Source organism: Bombus pascuorum, chromosome 13, assembly GCF_905332965.1.
Source record: "Bombus pascuorum chromosome 13, iyBomPasc1.1, whole genome shotgun sequence".
Classification (NCBI taxonomy): Eukaryota; Metazoa; Arthropoda; class Insecta; order Hymenoptera; family Apidae; genus Bombus; species Bombus pascuorum.
In genome coordinates this window covers 9,857,610-9,882,736 of record NC_083500.1, presented here as the reverse complement: position 1 = coordinate 9,882,736, position 25,127 = coordinate 9,857,610, and the positions used below count along the sequence as shown (strand labels likewise).

The window sequence follows — 25,127 nt, the reverse complement described above, 5'->3', positions numbered from 1 at the left end:
CAGTGACAATAAAAGAAGAACATATCGTAGGATGTAGAATTCACGTGGAGAAAATTGAATAGAATTGAAGATTATGCCAAGTGATATGTAAACGGAATTGATAAATAATTCTAAAAATAGACGATGCGTTTGAATATGATTCAACGACCTCACACGCAATCGTAACACGTCGTGTTCATGGAATATACACGCGGAGAGCAACTGCATATAGAATTAATGTTTATCATCACGCGAGTAATTTTCTACCAATTTATACGAACATTACAGACGGCAGAAACAACTTTATCGTTCAGAAGAATAAATACACGCGTTAACCTCTCGTGAGCTCGTCGACACAAAAATTATCGAGCACGAGACGTTATGTCGTAAAGGAAAATCGAAATGACCTAACGATCTTAATTAACTGACAAATCAACTCAACTTTAGGCAAATTACTTACAAGCCAGGACAGTACGAATGATTTCCAATGAACTTAAATTCAACTCTCGTTTCTCGAGTCCGTTCAGCTACTGGCATCAACCCAGACACGTGACACACACGCAGCATCATAATTGTTGGCCATTCATGTCGTACAAGGTGATTTCATGCAAACGAAAACCCGATGAACATGCTAGAATTGGAAAACACGGACTGTTTCAGAATCGTATTTCGATACAAACTGTAATTACTTGAGGAAGAAAGTGTGTTAACAAATATTTACTATATTTATATATACTAGACATATTCAACCAATCAATCTCAACTTTTGTTTTTACATACGTGTCTATTTATGTAAACAAACAGATGAAATTTGTACGTTTAATTATGCGAAATATAATTTAGAAGTTTAAGTAAAATTGTTTTATTTCGATATTAGAATCGATTATTTAAAAATCTCCTACTGTATTTAAATAACTTGTGCTATTTTATGCTATGAATAACAAGATTGTGCTAATTTAATATGTTACATGCATATTAATGAAACGATTAATATTAATGAATATTAATAATGCATATTAATTCTATTAATTCTATTAATAAATATTATTGCGATGAAAACTGTACGTGTTGTTACCATAGCTATAATAAACGATATTACAAACAAATTTTAGTCTTAAGCAGAAATTGTTTAATCAGCGTTTACCAATTAACATTCGTTATAGCCGAATTTAAAATTATTAGAAGAAAGATCGAACAATTGTCTTCCTTCTTCTAAAACCGAGCATTTTTCCATCGTCTTGTTAAATATGCTATTGTAAGTCTCAAAAGTTCAGTTCGTGCACACGTGCACAAATAACATATGTTATTTACGACTGTTATTGCTCTCTCTGCTTGTTTTACATTCGTAACAGCTATCAATAAATTATATACAGACATTTAACGAGCCGACAATTATGTATCTGCCGAGTCTTCTCACGCGAAAAGTTGTACGTTACTTTCTCAGATGCGCATTAATACCAACACACTGATGCGGTACCAAATTAGGAAAGCAAACCCGATAAACGCAACGTGGTTCAAAATGATAATTACGAACGAACTGTTGCTCTCAAAGAAATGCAACATACTTTTAGGGAGTAAAAGTTTTATCAAGTGTAATCGTCTAGAAATCAAACATAGCACGTAGGTCTAAACTCAAAAGTTATTCTCGTAATTGCCATTGTAATTATCATCTTTATACCAAACCCTTCTCCTCCGCTCAACTGAAGCTTATATTTCTGAAAATTCCGTATAAAAGTCTCTCGTGAATACTCGAGGAAAATCGATTACCAGAAAGGGAAAATAGTAACGTTGAAATGGTCACCACTTCTAAGAAAACTCTACATCTGGTTCTTTTTGTTTTCCCAAGCACCGAAGCCATCTACAGCGTATAGACAAAAGACTGGGACGAAGGCAGACCATAAACAATAGACAGGCGACGACGGCTTCAGGGCTTTCGGTCATAGGGTAACACTGCTAGCGTGCGGATCTGCACCAGCTCAAATTATATTCCTTCTTGTATTTACACTTCTGTATTAAAATATATTTTCGACCTTACAATTTATCCACGCGTTCCCTTGTTCATACATCTAATAACCACAACACGAACGATATTCTCTTTTATACCACGAATTAACTTGCCTCTGTACTTCTGGTGGTTGAATTATTCCATGTATTTTTGGTAGAAAACAATTTGCTCGGAAGTCGTCTTACTATTAGGTTCTCCGGAGAGTTTCTTTCGTTTCATAAGATGATAACAGATGAACGACAATTTCTGTTTTATATTATTTTATTGACTTACACTAGAGAGCACAATATACGCATTGCTGTATATCGCGTCTCCTACAAATATTATAATGTTTTACGCGAACTGTTGAAGTGGTCACCACTTTTAAGAAAACTCTACATCTGGTCCTTTTTGTTTTCTCAAGCACCGAAGCCATCGACAGCGTATAGACAAAAGACTGGGACGAAGGCAGACCATAAACAGGCGACGATGGCTCAGGGCTTTCGGTCATAGGGTAACACTGCTAGCCTGCTCAAATTATATTCCTTCTTGTATTTACACTTCTGTATTAAAATATATTTCCAACCTTACAATTTATCCACGCGTTCCTTTGTTTCCACATTTAATAACCTCAACAAGTAAAATTGTCATTGAAGTATAACTGAAATGTGTACGTCGTAGTTCTACGTCTGAATCGCTCGGCAATGGAAACAAAACAGACAGAATTGTTATAATCCTATAAAATCCACGATCTGGCTATGACAATAGCATTGGCACTGTACCAAAATAGCGATAACATCGATGCGTACGATATGAAACGGGCAGGAAATAAAAGAATAGAGCGTCTCTCGCAGAAAGTATTTCACGAGACGAGATTTCTTGTAGAAAAATCCGAAAGACAAAGGAGCAGTGCGAAGAAGAGTCGGAAAAGAGAAAGAGAGAGAGAGAGATCGTGTTTCGATATTCCCGCGAGTCTGACTCACCTCGTGCCAGCACGTGTTCTACCTGCCCGCCTTCGGAGGACCTCTTGGTTCTCCATATCCTCCTCCCCCCCAGCCCTTCACACACGTGCTCGCGCGTGCGCGCACTATACACCGCCATACACTAAATGGACCGCCATAACCACTTATACTCGTCTCTCCCTCGTATTTACGAGTACAGAGAAACTCGCATCACGTAACCCTCCGTCTCTTTCGCCCTTTCATGTTCTCTCCAAGATCGTGTCATCTTTACTTCCCACATTTCACTAATTTATTATCTACTTGTTGTGTATTTCGTTTACCTGGCGCGCTCATTAACGCGCCAAGTTCACGGATCTCAGAAGTTACAGCGCATTGAAGCGTTGAAGTTGAAAGTTGGCATCAACATCTCACTTATTGACTACATCATAGTGAGGTATTATAAAGTCGACTCGACTCAACAATAACGACTCGAATAACGCTACCTTATGCTATTTGGCATCGTAAAATATTAGAATCATAAAATCTAAGAATGCTGTTGGACAACTGTTGTGACAATGCCGAAGATCGGGCTATTACCAAGAAACGAGCAACCAAATTTATTGACCAAACTAACGGAGATTTTAACGGTGCTGTTCCGATCGTTTTAGGTCCGATTGTATATTTTCCTAGCGTTAAAACCTACCTTAAATCAATGCCAAATGTGAGCAAAGTACTATGCATGGCCAAACGCTATTTCGCTATTCGCTATTACGTTAAATGTCTCTCCGAAGAGAAGTAAATCTTTCACGTTCGCGAAAACGAGAACGAAGTGGAAATATAAAAATTGGAGAATCACGGCAGAATTGACCGTGCGATCTTCGTCCCTGTCCCTTCTTTACCACCCCTTTCCTCTTCTCTTTCTTCTTCTTCCGTCAACCGGAGGAACTCTCCCTCGTGGTAATCCTGTTTCTCTCTGACCCTGTTTTTCTTCGTCCCTCTCTCCAGCTTCCCCTTTCCTCCCTCGTATACTGCGCTGTCCTTCGAGCTGCTCGTTCCTACACGAGGTTCGTCCTCGTCTATCTCATCGGTATTCGAGAGGTTCTCTCGGAGCTCGTGGGAAAATGAGGCAGGTGGTAGTTAGATCTCTGAGTCCAGAAACGAGAGATGTGCCTCTCCGCCCGGCAGCGCCATTCATTCGTACGCGTACGTTGTACGTGTGTACACGGTACACGCGCCTGTGTACACATCTACAGACGCATACAGCTGGGGACAAAGATAAGTGGACAGGTAGTGGAAATAGTTGTATCAACGAGCTTTCGTTAAATACGACTTGTTTGTACGAAAATGAAAGTATATTAATTTCAATTAGCGGGAAGAAATTTCGTCAGCGCTCTAACGAGACACGGCTATCGTGATTGCATCGATGAAATTTGAAACGTATCTGAAAATATACATAGACGTTGCAAGATACTTATCGCAAGTATCACCGAAGCATCCGAGTCTTGTAACTTCCATATACGTTTTTTAATTATGACTCGTTTTTATCCCATTTCTATTAGGTCGCCCGAAGAGTATCTTTCTTTCGCAAACGTGTTTTATACAACAGTGCACCTTCACACAAACGTGAAACCAAGTCTGTGAAACGTCGCCGTGTTTATCTCGACAGAACAAAATCGTACGTAATTCGACAAAATAATATGAAGCAACAAATCTTGCGCATCTATCATTCCCACCATCAAAACCCATTACATAAAAGATATAACTTAGAAAAAACGAAGCTGGCACATGCTATATTTATTTTATTTTTTTTTCTTCACCAATAAGATATAACGCTTTACCAAATGTCCATAAGGACAAATTGTAAAATAACCAAAATAAAATAAAAAAAAAAAACCCCATTAGTTACCCAATTACTTGACACGACGGATCAGATCCGCAGACTGAAAAGGCAATACCCCTTAGATTGAAGCATTAGATTCAACTAGAATCAAACATACTATAAACTCTCATAATCCAAGTTACAGTACCACGCCAAAATAATTTTGCTAGAATTTAATCTCGAAGTTAAGATTAATAATCTATGGAAGACACAATGTTTATGTTGAAATAATATTCAGTGATGTTTCTTAAACAGAACTAAATGTATATAAACGAGTGATATAATTAACAACGTATGGAAGAATCGTTGATTGTTGACTTAGGTAGTGACCCATGATCCCTTAAATACTTTGAACCCCATTCTCTGTACAGTAATGAGTATGACCTGTGTAAGTGTCCTGCTCAAATGCCTGTGTGGGTGTCTGTGTAAGGGTATTGTACCTATGCGTGAAATATCGTTGTATTCCAACAAATTTACTTATAATTCTCAATGAGAAAAAGTCTACCAAATAAAAAAAAACAAAATCTATCGTTCCCTTATAAAAGGAAAGAATCTTTTCCGACAAACTAATACTTCGTTATAAACTAATTTTCCGATACCTGTGCACTTATTTTTCTTCCCGACTGTATTGGGTTAGCAATTAAATGATTATGGATTTTATCAATACCACCTAATGACAAAATGCGCGATCATTTATTTGCCAACCCAATATATCAGCGTATATTACAAATATATAGGGGACGTTTGAACAGGCAGAAATAATGTTGTAAGAAGCGAACCCTATCGATGAGAGGACGGTACATATTTTTGTGAGCCAGTAGCAATTAACCGGTGCTGCTTAACGAGAGCTTCCGGCTCGATTAACAAGAAATCATGAGAGTTTCGGCGACGCCTTTTTAAGTGGCTGTCGCGCTTGTCGCTTCGTTAATAAGTCGACAAAGTACTGTCTCGTGATACCAAGCGGAGGAAGGGCTGTAGGGGGATGCATACTGTAACTGGAAACCTGAGAAATTGGGTTTCGTTCGATGAGTCAGACCGTATTTACGGTTAATCAATTTCAGATGCGAGGGACTCTTAATTACCGTATTTATTCGCAGTTATAATCGCAGCTACGTAACGCTTAAATATTGCAAACGTTGCAGCGAGGAATTAAATTCTCGATATAACCACGTCTTTATCGAGAGAGTTGTTGCGATCGAATACTAAATTGTCAAGGAAGAAAATTGTGCAATAACGAAAGGAAATTTCATCTAATTAGCTATTTTTAACTTTATCCACGATTTATTCAGCTGGCGAAAGGATATGTTTTTAATCGGAGCGTATACCTTCACGTCTGACGTTCCTTCTTCGTGTCTGCTTTTAAAAGTCCGATAAAATTGTCAGGATTATTCGCTAAATCAGACGAATTTCAAATTTTGTTCGACGAGTTTCTTACCAATTTCACATGTTGGTTTAGATTTAATTTTAAGCTGGGAAGATTAATTTTAAGAAGAGGAAGATTACAAGCAACGTGCTCGCTGGAAAACAATAAATTTCAAACATTTGGCGAATATCTTAATAAGAAATTCAGCGGTGAGATTTCATCTTTCGCAAGTTGTGTAAAATTATGATTCTTATTTTCCTGCGCTTCTTTCATTTTTAAACCAAGTGGACATGTTTGTACATTGATCTCGATCGAAAAATGCGTTATTGTCACTATGGAAGAAATTATACGTAAGGAATTTATAACGGCTGCGGTTGGACTACATTCGGAACACGGTCTGCAAGCAATCGAAGTCACGAGAGAACGATAAATGCCGTCGCAAATTACGAAGAAATTAAATGGACGAAACGCACATGTAACGCAGCGTGAAACGCGACATGTGCATACGAATTTCGTTCGGTCATCGTCGACGACTTCCTTAAAGGGTCTCTCGTCTCAATTTCGAAAGAAATTATGAGAACCGTGAGTCAGCTCTGCTGGAATTTCAGGATAAGGAACGGCCGCGTCTATCAAATATACCTGCGGACATATCCGGCGTAGGTGGTCCTCGGTTACATTTCTGAAAGCTGCGTCACGATCAACGTTAAACGGCAAAATCCATCCTAATCTCCTTGCCACGTCGAATAACCAAAAAGGATCCCTCAGATTTCCTGTCCTGATTCTTCCTTTCTAATGGCTACGTAGCTACGTATTCAGAATTTTTTTACACGAGAGACTTGCTATACGAAACACGTAGCGGTAATAGCACAAACTAAAGGATATATCCCACTGACGCACAGGGTGCGTCCGTATGGTTACTGGACGCAATTGTTGCGATTTTGGTTTCGAAGAACGAGTCAGAAAGCGACTAAAAATTCCTATTATCCAAACTAACGATATCTTCTGTGAAAGAGATATATAAAGTACGAGTACAATCTCGAACGTGAATAAACTCTTGACAATTTGAACTAGCAACAATTTCGACCGATTTTGCAAGTCTTGTTTATTTGTATTCGACGCTGTCATAGAACTGGATTACTCTATGCCTCTTTGATGAAATAGAAATAATAAATAACTGTTGTAAAACTGACTTCCGCGATCAAATTAATACTTCTCTTACATTTCCAATACCGTACAGAGTATATATTAAACGAGCGAAACTGTAAAGTACTTAACAGTGAACCGAAATAATAAACCTAAAATGAAAGATTCAGATTTATAGATTTATAGCGTTAAACGGTCATTCGCAGGTAGAAAGTAACCGAGAAGCGATTTCCTTGGAGTAATTTAGACTGGTCGGAAAGGAACGAAACTGCCTGGAGATCGTTTCCTTTTATTCCTACACTACCAGCAATTTATACTGGTCATTGTTTGCCCGTGGGTGGAAGGAAGAAAGACGAAGATGAGAGAAGGCCTTTAATTTCCAGTGTCTCAGACCCGTGCTCGACACAATGCGCCCTGTTCCTTTTCAGCTTCGGTGTCCTCCCTCTTGAGCGCAGACCGACGGCTGCGTGCTATACGCGTGGGAAAACCCAGCACGTGCGCAATCTTCAGCATAAGACCCCACAATGGACGCCTTTGGGGTCCTATCGCAGCCACTTCGTGCCCCTTCTTTCAAGACGTTAGCTAGCAGTTCTCTCCCTCTGTCGATTTTAACTCCTAACGTGACACCAACTCGTTTGCAATGCCCATCCAAATGTTCCACTTTATGGATTAAATTTATTTATTTATTTGTTGGTATTGTTTATTCGTGTAAATTTGACCGTGTAATTTAAACAAATTTTTTCAATTCGTATGTGCAAGTTATTGTATAATAGTTGTATTTCACGTCGAGACATTCGAGCTTATCTTTCGAATAATTTCCTAATTTTTCGTAGAATTTTTCACGCACATCTTTCGTATTCGTCTACCTTCAACATCATTTTCTGTGTGGTTTCTCAATTTTTTTTTGCGCGAGACCTTTCTGTGTTTCGAAATATTTAATTTAAAGATTCGTAACCTCTGCGTAGAATTGATACTCATCGCTTGAAATCGATATTCTCGACATAAAATTTCTCTGACATGGCGAGAAACGTTGATCAGATGCTTGCAAATCAGCTTGAATGGATGAAACGCGTAACGATACGACACGCAAAAATTCTCAACAACCGAGCATCGGATGTCTGATATGATCAATAAGCAATTCTACCTCGCTATTATGCGATGACTCGACGCACGTGCTGAAGTCCTCAAACAACTCGTTAAAATCACATTCAGTCCGCACACTTTCGCACAATGGTAATTTGATTCATGTTTTTCATGTTATTTTACGTTTGATATTTTCTTATGAAATATTCCTGAAATCGAAAGCACAAACATTTGCCTGTCATTCATTTGACAAAAACCAAATAATAATTCTACTTAGTACCTGTCCAAGTGTAACAATTTATTATTTAAACATAAAACTCTCTTTGTATTCCTATTAAATTCACAACAAAGTATATATCTTTTATTTAAAAAAAAACACCGCAGACGACCAAATTTTCCAAAAAATAAAATAAAATTTTGCTGTTCAAGGATGCCGATGTTGTTCGTGTTATTTTCTTATGAAATATTCCTGAAGTCGGAAGCGCAAACATTTGGCCATCATTCATCTGACAAAAACCAAATAATAATTCTACTTAGTACCTGTCCAAGTGTAACAATTTATTATTTAAACATAAAACTCTCTTTGTATTCCTATTAAATTCACAACAAAATATATATCTTTTATTTAAAAAAAAACACCCCAGACGACCAAATTTTCCAAGAAATAAAATGAAATTTTGCTGTTCAAGGATGCCGATGTTCTTCGTGTTATTTTCTTGACAAAAACAAAATAATAATTCTACTTAGTACCTGTCCAAGTGTAACAATTTATTATTTAAACATAAAACTCTTTTTGTATTCCTATTAAATTCACGACAAAGTATATATCTTTTATTTAAAAAAAAACACCGCAGACGACCAAATTTTCCAAAAAATAAAATGAAATTTTGCTGTTCAAGGGTTCCGATGTTCTTCATGTTATTTTCTTAACAAAAACAAAATAATAATTCTACTTAATACCTGTCCAAGTGTAACAATTTATTATTTAAACATAAAACTCTCTTTGTATTCCTATTGAATTCACAACAAAGTATATATCTTTTATTTTAAAAAAAAACACCGCAGACGACCAAATTTTCCAAAAAATAGAATAAAATTTTGCTGTTCAAGGATGCCGATGTTCGTGTTATTTTCTTGACAAAAACAAAATAATAATTCTACTTAGTACCTGTCCAAGTCTAACAATTTATTATTTAAACATAAAATAAAATTATTTAAACATAAATAATTATTTAAACATAAAAATATTCCTATTAAATTCACAACAAAGTATATAAAAAAAAAAAAACACCGCAGAAGACCAAATTTTTCACAGATCGAATGAAACTTCGCTGTTCAAGGATGCCGAGTTCCAAGTAAACAAGGGGTATCCTGTTGCACGATTAGTATTATTTTGATGGGGGGAAAAAATGAAGAGGTGGAAGGTCGAAGGAAGCTAGGCGATTCAGGTTTTACCGGAAGATCCTGCGGAAGCGGAGCGAGGTCGCCGTGCGTACACGGAAGTGATGACGTGTGTCGGGAGAGGGTATTGCGAGCACGTGCCACGAGGTAGCATTCAATTAAAAAAGAGGAAGGGCAGAAAAGGCCATTTAAATAGGGCGAAGTGCACACGGTGTGTGCACACGCCGCCAGGTGAACTCGACATTCCGTGAGAATGCTCTCACTTCTCCTTCTTTTTTTCTCCTCTTGTTGTTCTTCGTGGTTACTCGGAGCGAACAGTAGGTCAGAAGGTCCGCCGTGTTTGCGTCAGGAGATGCTAACGGCACAGCATGCAAATTTTACCTCTTCTAAACACGAACAACCCGGCAAACGAGCATGTTTCGTTCAAAAGAATTTCGACAATTCCTTTCATCCTATGATTCTAACAAACGAATTCCGATCATTGTTCCACCCTACGGTAAAAAGTATTCGTTTCTTCAAGACAGTAAATTCATTTTTTGAACGCAGGAAATAGAACTCAGGTATTTGTGGAACAAAGTAACCCCTCGATGTTTAGGTCTTTATGACTCTTCGAGTTATAAAGGTAATGTACAAACCTACGACCTTAATAACATATGGTAGACCTTTACGTATACCTGTTAATTTTCATCTGCAAGTTTACAGTCTGATTAAGTAGTCTTATTAAACGTCAGGTTAATACTCGGCAATACAGTGAGAAACAGTAAAGAAACGACCAGATTACATGGTACTTAGGTAATCCCAGACAAAATTTACCAGCACTTGGGTACAGGGGCTTAGTGACAATATAATGACAACATAACGTACGTATAATAAAAGCAATCAACCATAATAGTAAACATGTTCCAAATGTGATTTTCTTTGTCCATAGAAATGCAGAAAACCCATTTTATGATATGTAAGGAACGAAGAAACTTTGAACAAATGCTTAGTTAAACATTAAAATATACGACTATTGGTTTTCCTCAGCTTCGTCGAAAATATGAGATTCCATAAACATCAGTCATCTGTTACTTACCGTAACGTACACAAAAGCTGCTGTAATTTCCCATTAAACTTCAATTCTCACCGATTTAAATAATAAATAATACTTTGACGATCAACGACATCGAATTAAGTAACATTGAACCACGAGGGGGGGAAAAAACTCTCATAAGGAACAGTAACAAGTATACAATTGTTATCCGTGAGGGTAACCCCCATAAAAACCCCTCAGATATTAGCTAACCGGAAATCGACGCGTGCGAACCGATGTCACAGGGGTTGATATTCGAGATAGAAAAGAAGGGGATCACGATTTCGTTGGCACGAGCCAAGCGACTGGCGACATATGTTCACCAACAGCTGATGTACTTGCTAATAAGTCTACCTCTCTCTCTTTTCCTCTTACATGTCGTCGGAATAAATGATAACCGCGAGCATACACGGAACATGGGAAATTTCATGGCTGTGAGAAAACTTGTTAACGTCGCACGTGTTCCGTGATCCGAAACGACACGTTTTACTTCGAAAGTTTTACTCTGTATGCGTGACAATGATATATAAAGTAAAAGAATATCCTGCTTTTTATTATAAATCGATCGAGCAAATTTATTATCATTTACTCGACTAACTCAATTTTTGCAAACGTAAATGTAACATAAATTAAATTGCCAATTCCAAATGTACCTATTTATAAATCAGAGTTAGTACTCCTCTTGTCGAAAAATACAAGCTAAAAATGGACCTTTTCTAATACTACATTCACTTCGTATTTCATCATAAAAGATATAACTTAGAAAAAACGAAGCTGGCACCCCGCTGGGGGTAGCCACCCACGTGCTATATTTATTTTTATTTTATTTTTTTTTCACCAATAAGATATAACACTTTATCAAATGTCCTTCAGGACAAATTGTAAAAAAAAACCAAAATGAAAATAAAAAGAAAAACTTCGTATTTCTGCATTTTCTGCGTTCCTCTATTTCTTTGCTTTCTAAACTAAACAAAGAACACCATCGTTTTCGATAAAAAGAAAGCAAGTTAAGAATGGATAATTTTATCCGTAGCTCGACGAAAGTATCGCACGGAATACGCCAAATGTGGAAATATTGGAAACGTTGCGATCGCTTCGTATTGGCGAAACGTAATCTAGCGATCGTACGTATTCTTACGAGGATAAATTAAACATACGGACATAAAAGATAAGTTACATCGTGAATATATTGATTGCACTTGCGTACTATGTTACGCTTAATATGTATATATGTAGCTAGATGACTGACGTAAGTCCTACACGAGTTCAGCACGTGCGGTCATCGTCTAGAAGCTATTGTACAATGCGCGTAATCCTCCACGTGGATTAATCGAGACGTTGAATTAACTTTGTATTATTCGCCGACGCAGTTGGAACTTCTCTACCCACCCGGATCGTGCAAAAACAACGAACAATGAACTATGAACGGCACGTGAGAGGAAGCTGACTTGAAATCGAGTCGGCACGTGGCCGTATTAAGTTTGTTTCACCGATTGGCATCGTTTTAATGGACTGTTGAGTTGATCGCGATAATCCACGTGGGACAGATATCATTAACAATAGTTCTACGATCCTACGATCGATAGTTGCACGTATTTTATTTTTCCATTCTCTTTTTCTTTTTTTTCTTTTTTTAATAAATATTCCAACAGATTTCACGTTAATTAGAAAATTCATTTTCTAATAAGCGTATAAAAAACATAAAAAAGACATTTTGTTATTCAGTTGGATAGCGAAAAGCGAGCATTACGTAAATCCAAAAATTTGTTTCCAGACGCACAGAGGCGATAAGGCTACATTTTACAAAGTATAATCGTCGTCGTAGCAGCAGAGACATTAAAAGTAATCGTCGATTAGAAAACGTACTTGGACCGTTCGCTAATCTCTCACGAAATTATTTGGAATTTTGCATCGATGAAAAACAGGAAAAACGAAAGGTGCTGAATACGTTGAAATATAAAATGAACACTGGAGAGCCTATTACTTAGTTCGTTCACTTTTATCCTCGCGATTAATTTACAAACGAAACGAGAAAGTGAAAAGAGTGGCGAATGATCGCGCATGCTTCAGGTCGGAACGACTGCACTTGCGATAACGGTAGCCCCGTTTTGGAATGCGAGAAATGCGCCGCATTCATTCGTTTCGATTCGTCAGTGTCGTCTCGATTTCGTGCGACTGTCGTTTCTTAACCGGAACAATCCACTAGGTTTCGATATGCGGCTACCTCTTTTTCACGCTCAATCGCATAATCTCTGCCGTTTTATTACGCCGGCAATACGATCGGTATGAAACAGCCCTAAGACTTGGATCAAGCAGTTGCAACATTTTTCATTATCACTTTTTGCGCTCTCAGGGAAACCAATCAACGTATACTGTTACACGTGGAGATTTCATTTACCGGGTGGTTAAATTATGAATCGCAATCTTACAAACGAGATGGGTAACTTTATACAGATTCCAGGTAGTAGAGACACATCGAGTAATGATAATTTGTTTCGATCAATTTAACCGGTGCATTCGTCTTCGCTAGTTGTCGAGTCGACTTATTTAAATCGATTAATTTTTCTCGCGGATAATTAGACGATATAAATATACAGGTGTAATTTATGCGAGTTAAAAATCGCTTCAAATTTTGAAGGATTATTTATCAACATGCAACTCTTGCGATTAGTGTTACAACAGACAAGACACGCTATCAGTATGATTTCATTACCATTAATCACCAGCTATGAATTATTCATTATAATATTTCACGACAACTGGAAAAAGCTTCGTCATCTTTTATCTGTCTTGTCGTTTACGACAAAAATTAACGCAACATCGTATCTCATTGTACGCGCTTCGTTTAAATAAAAATATCCTCCGTAGAAAATTTGAATCCATCCCTCGTCAGCTACACTTCGATTACAAAGAATCCTCGATATGGTCAATTCCAACTACGCCGAGTGAGAATCGCGTGGCGGAGTATCGCGAAACACGCGCGAGATATAAACTCTCCGTTTAAATGGAAATTCAAATACTTATATACGTAGAGCCGCAAAACGTTAAGCATTGCCCGGAGCATCAGCAGCTAATTGGAATCCGCGGATGCGAGCGACAAGGGAATGAAGCAGGTAAAAGGCTGCTGGACATCCGCGGAACAAAGAATAAGAGAAAGAAGAGACCGAGGAGTTTCGCGTTATCTCGGCATCGCGTAAGTTCTACGGAGGTGCCGGCGTCGTTAGGGACACGTGCAATTGGCTGGCTGAAGGGAGTAGCGAAGAAAGAGAGAAAAAAAAAAGAGAGGAAGCCGAGGAAGGTATGGACACGAAGACGAAGAAGAAGACGAAGAAGAAGACGAAGGATGCCTCGTAAAATCGCAGTAGCAAGAAGAAGGTGGTCGGACGAGGGAGAACCGAGACAGGAGAAGAAGGATGGAACTAACGTGCGTAATTATTCGGTGCGAACGATGTTTAAGTGCCCCACTGGCGGAGAAATAAGCGTGGTAGTTGGCAGAAAGAGCCGAGGCGAGGAGGGAAAAGATGGGAGAAAGAGGCGAAAAAAAGAATAATTGAAGGAATGGCCACGCAAACCGAGAAGGATAGAGAAAGATTGGAGGGGGGTACGAAGTGTATAATTCAGCAAAAGCCTGGACGAAATTAGTATCTGGAAGTGCTTGCAGCGAGCGGCAGGATGTACACGTGAGGCATGCCGAGTTATTCATTCCGGACGATGACTATCCAAAGCGAAGGACGATTTTACGATCGTCTTCGCGAAATTAAACCTCGGTCCGAACAAATCCACCCGAGGGCTACTTTCGACCAATTTTCGACGGCGATCAATTGGCCAAACTGAAAATCTGTAATCTTTTCGTTCGTGCGCGGCTTTAAATCGAGCCGTATACATAGGTAGATACGTTGACGCATGAAAATCACTTCTGCGAGCGTAGCGTCGCGTGTAATTGCATCGCCGACAGAGAAATTCTCGAGATCGATAAACGAAAGATTGTTCCGAGAATCGAAGAATGGCACGCACGTTCGGAACTCATTTGTATAATTTTCAAATAATCTTACGGCAAGGGATTCCGACTTTGTAACTGTGATTATTCGGTGAAATACTGAATCTAACGATATACACTGCCTTCGGCTTATAGTCGATAACGATCAATTAAAAAATGCTGCGTAAATAGAAAACCGTTACATTGCATCAATTAGATAATTTTGTCGACATAATGTCATCTATATAAACGCGCAAAAACATTTGTCGTTGAAAATTGCCTGTAGTCTCGATCAATGAATGGAATATTCGCTTAAGCAGACGAATTTCTCACGCTTTTCTATTATTCGCCAATTCAGTTTTCGCACGAGACTTATCCGTGCACCGAGAACAAAACTCCTCTTCTCTTTTATGTCAAGCGTTTAATATCAAGAAACGATAATGACTTTGTAAGCATATCGTTAAAAACACATTTTCAGTGCTTGCGGTTCCTGCAAACGGAAAAAAAACAAGCAGAGTACCGTTCCTTCGCAAGTGTTCTTCGAATAATGATTGCACGAGGAAAAATACGATTACGGTTTCCTAAATAAGTGAATATAAATTAAACATGACATCGTAAGCTTCTTTCAGCAACGAAGAAACCGTAATACAAGAGTACCGTCGAACATAAATTATTCAACCCTTACGATTCTCTCAAAGAAATTCAAAATGAAATCATCAGCCACCTAAAATCATGTTTTTTTTTTTTTTTTATTTTATTTTGGTTATTTTACAATTTGTCCTTGCGGACATTTGGTAAAGTGTTATATCTTGTTGGTGAAGAAAAAAAAATATAAATAAAAAATAATATAGCATGTGGGCGGCTACCCCCAGCGGGGTACCAGCTTCGTTTTTTTTCTAAGTTATATCTTTTATGATAAAATCATGTTTTCAACAAGAATCGTACGATGACGAACAAGATGCGTTAAGAAAGTAGAAGGTAAATGTTAAAACTACATCGTTAAAACTACACGTTCGACCGCTTCCAGAGACAAAAGGAACCTAAGTAACCTTGGTATCTGTAAAAGTAGGGTCCAAACAAAGCTCAGACGTTAAGGTATACGTCTTAAGGAAGGCCTAGACGACCGTGCTAATTGTCGCATTCGGTAATACGGTCGGCGGCCAACGAAGACTCCGTACTGCGCCCACGCGACGCTCGTAATAAACGATTCATCACATCCTTTTCATAACGCTGAGTTTTATCGCGCAACGTTTGTGTCCGCATCCGCGGCGTGTCTCTCACGCGACAGCGGAGTTAATACGCAGCAGAAAATGATTGATCAATTGGCGGAGAGGAAACGATGAGCGCGAGCGCGACCGGCCACGGTGCTATGATTTCGCGGTGACTTGGTAGCATAGACGCACGTACCGTGATTCAGTAACGTGTAACTAGTGGGATTGCGATCGGGAGGACGCCGGACTTGTGCCCAGCACGCTCCTCCAGGTTGCTCCTCTTCGACGAGGATAAAACTATCGACCGGTGAGAAGGTACGACGAGGATGAGATTACGATAAGAAGACGTAGCACGAGTTGTATACCCTCCTCGGGGCACTAGAATGGAAAAAGGAGGAAGACTAGGTAGAACGAGAAGGGGTCTCGCTCTCTTTCTCTTTCGCTGTATAGTTTACTGTTGCAGGAGAGACGGAGAGGACGTGGATACTGGGTCCTTCCGTATGAGCGCACGTTCGTGAAACAGCAAGCCGAAAGGAGTTAGGAGAGAAAGAGAAGAGAACGTTAAACCGTGCATACCGTGGCACGACTACCCGAGGAGTATCAGAAGAGGTAGGAAATACGGGCTCGAACGGTAGGTGCAACGAGGACAAAGAAACGGTGACGATGGCTTGGTGTGGGCGCGTGTCTGGCAGCTGCCGCTTACAGGTGGTGTGCTTGCTTGGGAACCAACCTCTACGGACCGTTCCCACGGAAGGCCTGTCCCCCACTAGAGACCCTGACAGCAGCCCCTCGCCCCACCCTGCCGATGGGTCCTTGACTATATAAACTACAGCCTCGCCCGACCAGCCACCACAATCACTGTGATCGTTCACGAAGTTCGAACGGGAGACGCGTCGGAGATACCAGTTTTTCGATACTTCTCCCATAGAATCGACCGAATAATCATTCGCTAAAAAAACTCGTTGTGTGACATCAGAGATAATAGTTAGTTGGACAAAAAGTGTGATATCGCGATAAGCGAATCGTAATCAGTGCGACGTTAGTTAATCGGTGTGTGAAGCAACCCCCCGACGAAAGGATTAATCATGCAGATGCACGAGCAGATTATGATGGTTGATGGACAGGAGCAACCGATCTCCAGGACTTATCAATACAGAAAGGTAAGCGTCCTTAACGCCTGTTCTATCTACTCAAATAGTTTTCTATTCTATTGGAATATCATTGGAATTAGAATACAGTTAAACTAGAGTCGAGTAAATGCAATCCAAACGAGTAATTCTTTCGATTCGAATTAAAAGATTCGACTTTTCAAACGATCGTCTATAATGGTTCGTTCCTTTCAATTTACAGGTGATGAAACCTATGCTGGAACGCAAACGCCGAGCACGAATCAACCGATGCTTGGACGAACTGAAGGACCTGATGGTCACAGCGTTGGCCGGCGACGGCGAGAACGTGGCCAAGTTAGAAAAAGCCGACATTCTGGAATTGACTGTGCGTCATCTTCACAAGCTCCAAAGACAACAGCGTCTTTCGGCGAATCCGGTGATCGACGCGGATCGATTCAGAGCCGGGTATACGCATTGTGCCAACGAGGTTAGCCGCTGCCTGGCCGCCACTCCGGGCGTCGACGTTGCCTTGGGGACCAAATTGATGACCCACTTGGGTCACAAGCTGAATTCCATGGACAAAACTGGCCCCCTAACGATACACGTGGCCGCACCGCAATCTTCGCCGTCTTCGAGCAGCGAGCTCAGCTCCGACGAATACTCGATGCCCCTCACTCCGGCTTCCAGCCAACCGTCTCCAGTTAGAATCGACATCGAAGGCATCTCGCAGAATCATCAAGGTCTTCTGCAAGTTGCCAAACCCAACGAGCCGATCTGGAGACCGTGGTAAACAAGAGGACGAACGATCTCAACGGGCAAAGCCATCGTATACTCGGTTAACCGAGTTCTCGATGGAAAGCAATCGGACCCTCGCTCACGGAGAAACGAAATTACCGTGGCTGAATCTTAAGAGGAGTCCATTATGCGAAGAACCATTATCGGTATTGCAATTTTGTCTGTGATTTGAGCGAATAATTCGCGCGCCTTCGAAGCAAGTCGTGACGGAATGGAAACTTCGGCTCCTCTTCGTGGAACCCTTTTCTTCTAAAATTAACGACGGTGAAATATCTTTTTCCCCGTAATATGTGCAAATACAGATTACCGAAGGAACGAGGATCCAGGAGACGAAGACGAAGAAAAGAAATAGACTTAAGACTTTCTATTTGCTCAAGACACTTTGGAGTGAGACGAAAAGTAGGAGGATTATCGAATATCTCCCTTTTTGTAATATCGTCTTACGGATAGATTTTGTATGTTTACTAATTGAAACGTAATGACGTGCCCGCGTTAGCGGCTAGAGCTTTAATTTACTTGAGTTAGAATTTTCTATTGTTTATTTCATACTTTTATCGAGAATATTTTTATTTTGTCCATTTTGGCGCGAGAACAGCCGTGCGATTCGACATGTCGATTATATATATGTTTCCTCGCGTCGATTACGTCACAATTTCGTGTATACATCGACTTGAGAAAGATTCATTCTCGCGCTAAAAACGTTGTTATGTGTGTATTAACTCAGCCTGTTGTATTAATTTTTGTGTTTGACAATTATTTGGGAATTTCGATTCTCGTCGATAATTATTACTTATCAACACAAGAAAATAGCTGAGTATAGAATCTTGTGATAGAGAAACGTGTACCTGTGATATTTACTCTAGATGTATGAAAATTCTAGATCTTTAATAAATATATATTTCATTGAAAAGTTTCATACTTGTTAATTCTTCCCACCCTCCCTCGCCAATTAATTATTCTTCTTCTGTAATTAACTTTGCATCTTTGACATAGTACTTTTTTCGATCGAACAAACCAATTAATTATCGATTGCTAACTTTAATTAATATATCGTCTGCTGTTAATGCGGAAGCCACTGCATAAATTTTAATATTATTCAATATTATAGAAAAAATAATTTTTGGTTAATATACATACATTAATATACTACTGAGATTCAGTCGTGCCAATGAATTAAACGTTACGATAAATAGAACTAAAACAATAAAAAATAGTGTACTCACACTAACAGCCTTCTCTGATGTCAAAGTAAAACATTACTTTCCCGCCACACGCCTTCACCTAAAATGACGTAGTTTCTTAAGATCGTAAATATAGCAAATTCTTCGTGATATAATGTTGACAATAATATATATTACAATATGGGTATATTGCTAAAAATATTATTTCTATACTAATATACTCTTAACTAATATTCTTAAATTTACAGTGCTCATTTCTCTTAAATAGAAATCCCAGTTTAAATAAATTGGAATTGCGAAGATGATTCTCAACAGTTTGAGAACCCTTAATAATTATTATGTACATATTACGATATTTTGGATAAGTTAGTATTACTTCAAAATTGCGTAATATGATATGTACTCCAATCATATATTATCTACCATTATCATAATCTATAATTATCTTATATAATCTTTCGCAATCCGCTTTATTATTTATATAAAACATTAACATACGATATTTTTCAAAAAATGAACTGTATATTTAACCTTTTCTTAACACAATGCCTTTACATATATATACAGAATTAATAATAATAAGTCCACCACAGAATTAACATTAATGAACAAAATATACGAAACAAATTGAGTATTTTCGCACGAGAAAGCAATTTTCTTCAAATACAGATATAGCATAAATATAGCACATAATTATTCAACAACAAATGAAGAACAGTCAGTACACTCTGTTTAATCCAATGTAACAATGTCACACTGCTCCGATACGCACGATCGACACATAAATCACAATCGATACGAACAAATCGTACCTCCACCTGGTTCCAGCTCTAAGTTAACAATTTCCGATTAATATATTCACTAACTATTTAATATTAATCATCAACTAAAATACAGCACTAAAATAATTTTTCAATCTACCATATTATCCGTATTGGAACACACTACGTGTTATAGTGTGTTACTTAATGATGCTTCGAAATGTACATGTGTGTAAAGGGTTAGGTTAGTGCAGGAAGGAAAGTACGATCCATTTCAAGCGGTACTTTAATCGAAAATATCTATATTCTTAACCATTATTGTTTTCCCACAAGCGTTCGTACGTCATTTATCACTACTGCCTGTTATTAATAAATATTATTCTCTATTAAGATTATTTACCGATCTGCAATTTATTGGAATATCATTGTCCACACATGTGCGAGCATCGAGTAAATGAGGAAATATTTCCAGAGTATATTCATATTCCGAGGAACTTGGAGGCACGATTCGGAGCACGAGACAGATACAACAATGGATAAAAGGCAGGTAAGCACAGGAAAACGGCAAACACTCTTAAAACACGATTATACTCACTTTTCCGAGTAGGAGACCGCCACTCAGCTGTAGCACGTGTTGTCATTACAAGTGCACGACCACGCTCCGCGGCCATCTTGCGGCAGCCTCTTCAAACTCTTGAGACACAGAATGTTTGAACATTAGTCAAATAAAATCTGATTATTTGAATTGAAATTTAATTGATTATTAAATTTGTGAAAAATATAAAGAAAATTAATGAATACGTAAAGAAGCGAAGAAAATGGTGTTTGGTATTTTATGCAGTATACAATGGATGATTATGGTTTCTGTATCGTTTCCACTATTACCGATGCACAAATGACATCAATCGATTTATAACGAGATTTGTATGTATGTATTTAAAATGAAATATTATGTAAAATAATTTCGTCGATATATAGATGATTATAAAGTTTTTGAATGTCTTTCTTATCCAAAATACAAAATACGTAAAATATACTAACAATAATCTAATAAAAAATTAGACTATTATTTCATTATTAATTAATTATTTATTATTTAACAAATAGTTATAATGAAAATGTGCATGGTACCCTGAAATAAACAATTAATCCATACACTGTATAAGAATGTTCAGCAAAATTTTACTTCGATTTTATTGAAAAATTAATATTCCTGTGAATAATATTATTAACAATATTATACTAAATTTACGCCTATACCTTGGAAATTGCAAGATTTGTAAAAAAGTATAGGAAATATACTATGATAATCAATAATAATCAAATTACAAGTAGTCAAAACGAATCTTAGTGGTAACGAGTAAAATGAGAAATTTCGAGACTCGTTTTAAACGCAAAATGAACGCATACCCATGATATTGTTCTTTTTCTTGTTTTTATGTAAATCGATATATCAAATTATACACAATAATCAACGAATATGAATAAACGTCTTAATTTTTGTCACAGAAATACGCGTGATATGTCACAAACGTAAAGTGCATACTACTCTGAACTATACTAACCGCTTTACTTCGAGAATCGCAAGCAGAATGCATATCGATAAGTACATATATCGTTCCTGCTTTGGCGCCAATTGAACGTTTCCGTTACATATTTGAAATGCGACAATAAAAATATACTCGAAAGAAATACGACTATTGCTATTTATACAATTATTACATAAATACATTTTTAATAATTAATATAATTTTATTTACTCTTCCAATCATAGAGATAGTAAGTTTACATGATGTTAGGTTTAAATGATCGAATGGAAAAACTAACTTTAAGAGATATATTAGAAGCTAATCATCAAGAACAAATATTAATCCACCTTATATCTAATTTGTAATATTAAATATAATTAAGAATAACTAATAAATGCGAGAAAATAATGTTTGTATATAAACACGATATGCATAACCTAATAAATGAAGTTTAAAAAACATATAAACAAATATGTATATTTATGTACTTTTGTATCATAATCTACTTACTTCGAAGTCAATAGCAGCAAACAATTATATTAATAACAGGTATTATTAATTATTTTCTCAATGTTCCAAATAATTTGCTTTATAAACTCGAAATGTTCGTTGACACAAATCATCAACGTGCGACGTAACTACATGTTCATATACATATGTATGTACTTACATATTCCATTTTCAAAAACTAGAGTGCGTTGTAGTTCTTAGTTTATGGCGTACTACATTACCGACATAACAATCGATATAGCAGTTTTAAATTACAGAGCCAATTTGAAATATAAATTTTGATAGATATATATGTACATTTAAGTTTAAGTAAAATTACTCTACTGTAATAAGAATATTATCTTTTGATTCCTAATAGATATAATAAAACACAAATCTATAGAATATTGAATTATTATTTTTCATTATTCTAAGCAAATAACAATGAAATGTTAAGCTTTTAAACATAAAAAACTATAAAAAATGTAATTCCTGTATATCAAATATTTTACTAGCAGGGAAATACAATTACATCTATTGAATCTATTATTGTTCTTATGCTTATTGTATAATTTCAATGAGAATAATTCCAAATGTAAAAATGTTCCACTTTACTAACTTGAAGCATTCAAATATTTTTCACTCAGAATTGCATCTATAACGAAAGATATTATGCGACTTTTATTAACTTTATTCCATAAATCCTATCGATTGGTTCTAATTTAGTTTCCAAGACAACGATTGCGCCGTTTAAAGTTATCCGCAATATCAGTAAAGAAAGAAACCGCGCAACTTACGTCAACCTCATTCATTTGTCGTTTTATTTATATTACTACGCAATAATACTAATATTATATTAGAGAAATCACAATTATGGTTCAAAATCAAATAGTTCAAGCTGCAACACCTACCGTGTGTTACCGGAATAAAATGAAACCAATGAAAAGTGTTAAGGTATGTGATTTTCCTGTTATCAGTCTACTTTTCCTTCTTAGTTTTTCGTTCAACTAAACAGTACAATTTAATTCTTCGAGTAACAAGATAATTTACTCAAACTGTTAGATATCAAGAAGTACTGTAGAGACAATAACTCCAAAAAGTTCGCCAAATTCAATTCATCAACCTGCTTTACTCGCGGAGAAACAGGAAACAAAAGATGTAAAATTAAATGAAATTGGAAAGGAGGAACAGAAGGAAGAAGAAAAAATAACATCTACTAAAGAGGTATCTTTTCCATTAGGTATTTCTTCTAGATTTATAATTTATATATTATATATTATTTATTTATATTATATAATATAATATTATATTTATATAATATAATATAATATAATATATATTATATTATATTATATTAAATTATATTATATTATATTATATTATATTATATTATATTATATTATATTATATTATATTATATTACATTATATTATATTATATTATATTATATTATATTATATTATATTATATTATATTATATTATATTATATTATATTATATTATATTATATTATATTTATATATTATTTATTTAAATTTATATATTTATATATTATTTTCGTCAAATAAATTATTTCTTTTAATATCATCGGTCGAATATCAAATTATTCAATATCGTAAGATATTATTTATAAAGAATGGCTCCAAGATTTTATAAAAATAGTTTCCTGTCGTAACAGAATATCAAGAGCAGAAGAAGAGAGGAACGTTTAGCTAGAGAAAAACGAGAAGAGGAAGAAAGAGAAAGATTCGTAAGAGAAGCTGCTGAAAAGAAGGCAGCAGAGAGAGAAGAAATAATAAAACAAGCGAAAAGGTTTATTCTTTACAGGAAACCAATGTGTAGACGAATTAATCAAGGTCTTCTCGTTTCTGAGGTATTTAGAGACCAAAAAATGTAACAGAAAAATTTCAATTTTCATCCAGTTGCCTTTTTCTTTTTATTTTCTCGTCAGAGAAATATATCATACCACTAACAATAGATTTGAAATTGTTAATTATTATTTCATTAGTGTTATAGAGAATTGGATGCTCAACTAAAATTTCGGGAAACTCTAAAAAACGTAGATAGAGAGGAAGAAATAGCCTACGTGAATTCAATAAAAGAGGATTTAGCAAAATACGAAGAGGAAATGAAACAGAAAACAGAAAAGCAGTTGGAGAAAAGGAAGCATTATGCCTTCGAATTAAGGAAACAGTAAGATTTCACGAGATTTTACATACGTGGTAGAAAACATTTTCTTTATTTAAATAACTTAATTTCCCGACGTTGTTAGAATCGAAGAAACTAAGAATGCCGAGGCAGCGAAGGAGAGAGAGGTATTCGAAGCTGATAAACAGGATCAAATAAATATGGAAAAATACTTGCAAGATATTAAAGAATTTGAAGCGCAACAAGTCAGTCTTTGATAATTAATATGTAATAATCCTTATAAGTTTATGTTTAATAATTAATAGCTAAAGAGAAGACTTATATTTGTATATATTTATAATCTAACACATTTAATATTTCTTTGGTAATTATTTTTCGTAATGTATATGCGATATAAATATGTTCGTAGTTGCAAAACAAGAAACAAAAATTAAAGCAATTTTTTAAAGACGCGATAGAGGAAAAGAAACAATTCGATCTGGAGCTTAAACGCGAAGAAGAATTCGAAGATCGTGCAAACGAAATTTATAGGAATGCTAAAACGCGAATACAAAAGCTTCACAAAGCAGTGAAACACAAGGAAGAGGAAGAGAGAGAGCAGAAATCTCAACTAATAGGTAATTGCATTTCAATTTCATTCCAATTTACACATATATTTTATTATTTATACGATTGAACGATTGATTGTTTTAACAGCTGAGAAGTACGGCGCGGTTTTGAAGTCGATAAGGAGGAAGGTAGATATGGAGGAACAACTATTGAAAAAAGCTCAGCAGGAGCAAGAGGAACGATATCAAGAGAAACAGAAAGTACGGAAACAGCGTGCGGATCAAATGCGAGAGCAAGTGCAACGTTTCCGACTGGAGGCGTTAGCTACGAAGTCGAAGCAACTTCAAGAGGAAAGAGATTTGAAAACGTGGGAGACGATTCAAAGATTTAAGAGGGCCGAGTTTGACGAAAAATACAGAGACGAGGAACGAAAGAAAAATTGGGATAAAAAGATGGAATACGGGAACGAGATAAAAAAGTATATCGTAAGTGTGAGAAGATGTTAATTATTTTATCGATCTAGTAACTCTGCTT

General features: G+C 36.6%; 4 protein-coding genes across 10 annotated transcripts in view; 3 read left to right on the top strand and 1 right to left on the bottom strand.

Annotated features, from left to right (window-relative positions):
- Positions 1–22,028, bottom strand: part of LOC132913825 (tubulin monoglutamylase TTLL4-like) — a 255,140-nt gene extending 233,112 nt beyond the window's left edge. For 2 of the 7 annotated variants that reach the window (XM_060972422.1, XM_060972424.1), the window contains exons 1-2: positions 20,474–20,571; positions 19,160–19,217 (exon numbers count right to left, since the gene is read on the bottom strand). The gene's annotated coding sequence lies outside the window, so the exon portion shown is untranslated. The other 5 variants (XM_060972423.1, XM_060972428.1, XR_009659465.1 and 2 more) reach the window with 4 other exon arrangements.
- LOC132913763 (enhancer of split m7 protein-like) lies at positions 16,192–18,846 on the top strand. The gene is made up of 3 exons (XM_060972295.1): positions 16,192–16,437; positions 16,496–17,192; positions 17,383–18,846. The coding sequence occupies exons 2-3, from the start codon at positions 17,118–17,120 to the stop codon at positions 17,929–17,931; spliced, it is 624 nt and encodes a 207-aa protein (XP_060828278.1). The 5' UTR covers positions 16,192–16,437; positions 16,496–17,117; the 3' UTR covers positions 17,932–18,846.
- A 603-nt stretch (positions 22,029–22,631) lies between the features above and the next one.
- Positions 22,632–24,588, top strand: LOC132913503 (uncharacterized). Its single transcript, XM_060971901.1, has 5 exons — positions 22,632–22,850; positions 22,959–23,120; positions 23,575–23,769; positions 23,905–24,289; positions 24,454–24,588. Exons 1-4 carry the CDS (start codon positions 22,770–22,772, stop codon positions 24,091–24,093), a joined length of 627 nt encoding a protein of 208 aa, XP_060827884.1. The 5' UTR covers positions 22,632–22,769; the 3' UTR covers positions 24,094–24,289; positions 24,454–24,588.
- On the top strand, positions 24,245–25,099 carry LOC132913591 (trichohyalin-like). The gene is made up of 3 exons (XM_060972023.1): positions 24,245–24,289; positions 24,601–24,661; positions 24,741–25,099. Exons 1-3 carry the CDS (start codon positions 24,245–24,247, stop codon positions 25,097–25,099), a joined length of 465 nt encoding a protein of 154 aa, XP_060828006.1.
- The last annotated feature ends 28 nt before the right edge of the window (positions 25,100–25,127 follow it).

What these genes read in the sequence shown, in the direction of transcription:
- LOC132913763 (XM_060972295.1), top strand. Translation starts at nt 17,118, where the DNA reads ATGCAGATGCACGAGCAGATTATGATGGTTGATGGACAGGAGCAACCG. An exon ending in GGACTTATCAATACAGAAAG is followed by an intron (nt 17,193 to 17,382) that starts GTAAGCGTCCTT and finishes TTCAATTTACAG; the next exon opens with GTGATGAAACCTATGCTGGA.
- LOC132913503 (XM_060971901.1), top strand. Translation starts at nt 22,770, where the DNA reads ATGGTTCAAAATCAAATAGTTCAAGCTGCAACACCTACCGTGTGTTAC. An exon ending in AACCAATGAAAAGTGTTAAG is followed by an intron (nt 22,851 to 22,958) that starts GTATGTGATTTT and finishes TCAAACTGTTAG; the next exon opens with ATATCAAGAAGTACTGTAGA. An exon ending in AAGGTCTTCTCGTTTCTGAG is followed by an intron (nt 23,770 to 23,904) that starts GTATTTAGAGAC and finishes TTATTTCATTAG; the next exon opens with TGTTATAGAGAATTGGATGC.
- LOC132913591 (XM_060972023.1), top strand. Translation starts at nt 24,245, where the DNA reads ATGGAAAAATACTTGCAAGATATTAAAGAATTTGAAGCGCAACAA. An exon ending in AAGAATTTGAAGCGCAACAA is followed by an intron (nt 24,290 to 24,600) that starts GTCAGTCTTTGA and finishes CGAATACAAAAG; the next exon opens with CTTCACAAAGCAGTGAAACA. An exon ending in GCAGAAATCTCAACTAATAG is followed by an intron (nt 24,662 to 24,740) that starts GTAATTGCATTT and finishes TTGTTTTAACAG; the next exon opens with CTGAGAAGTACGGCGCGGTT.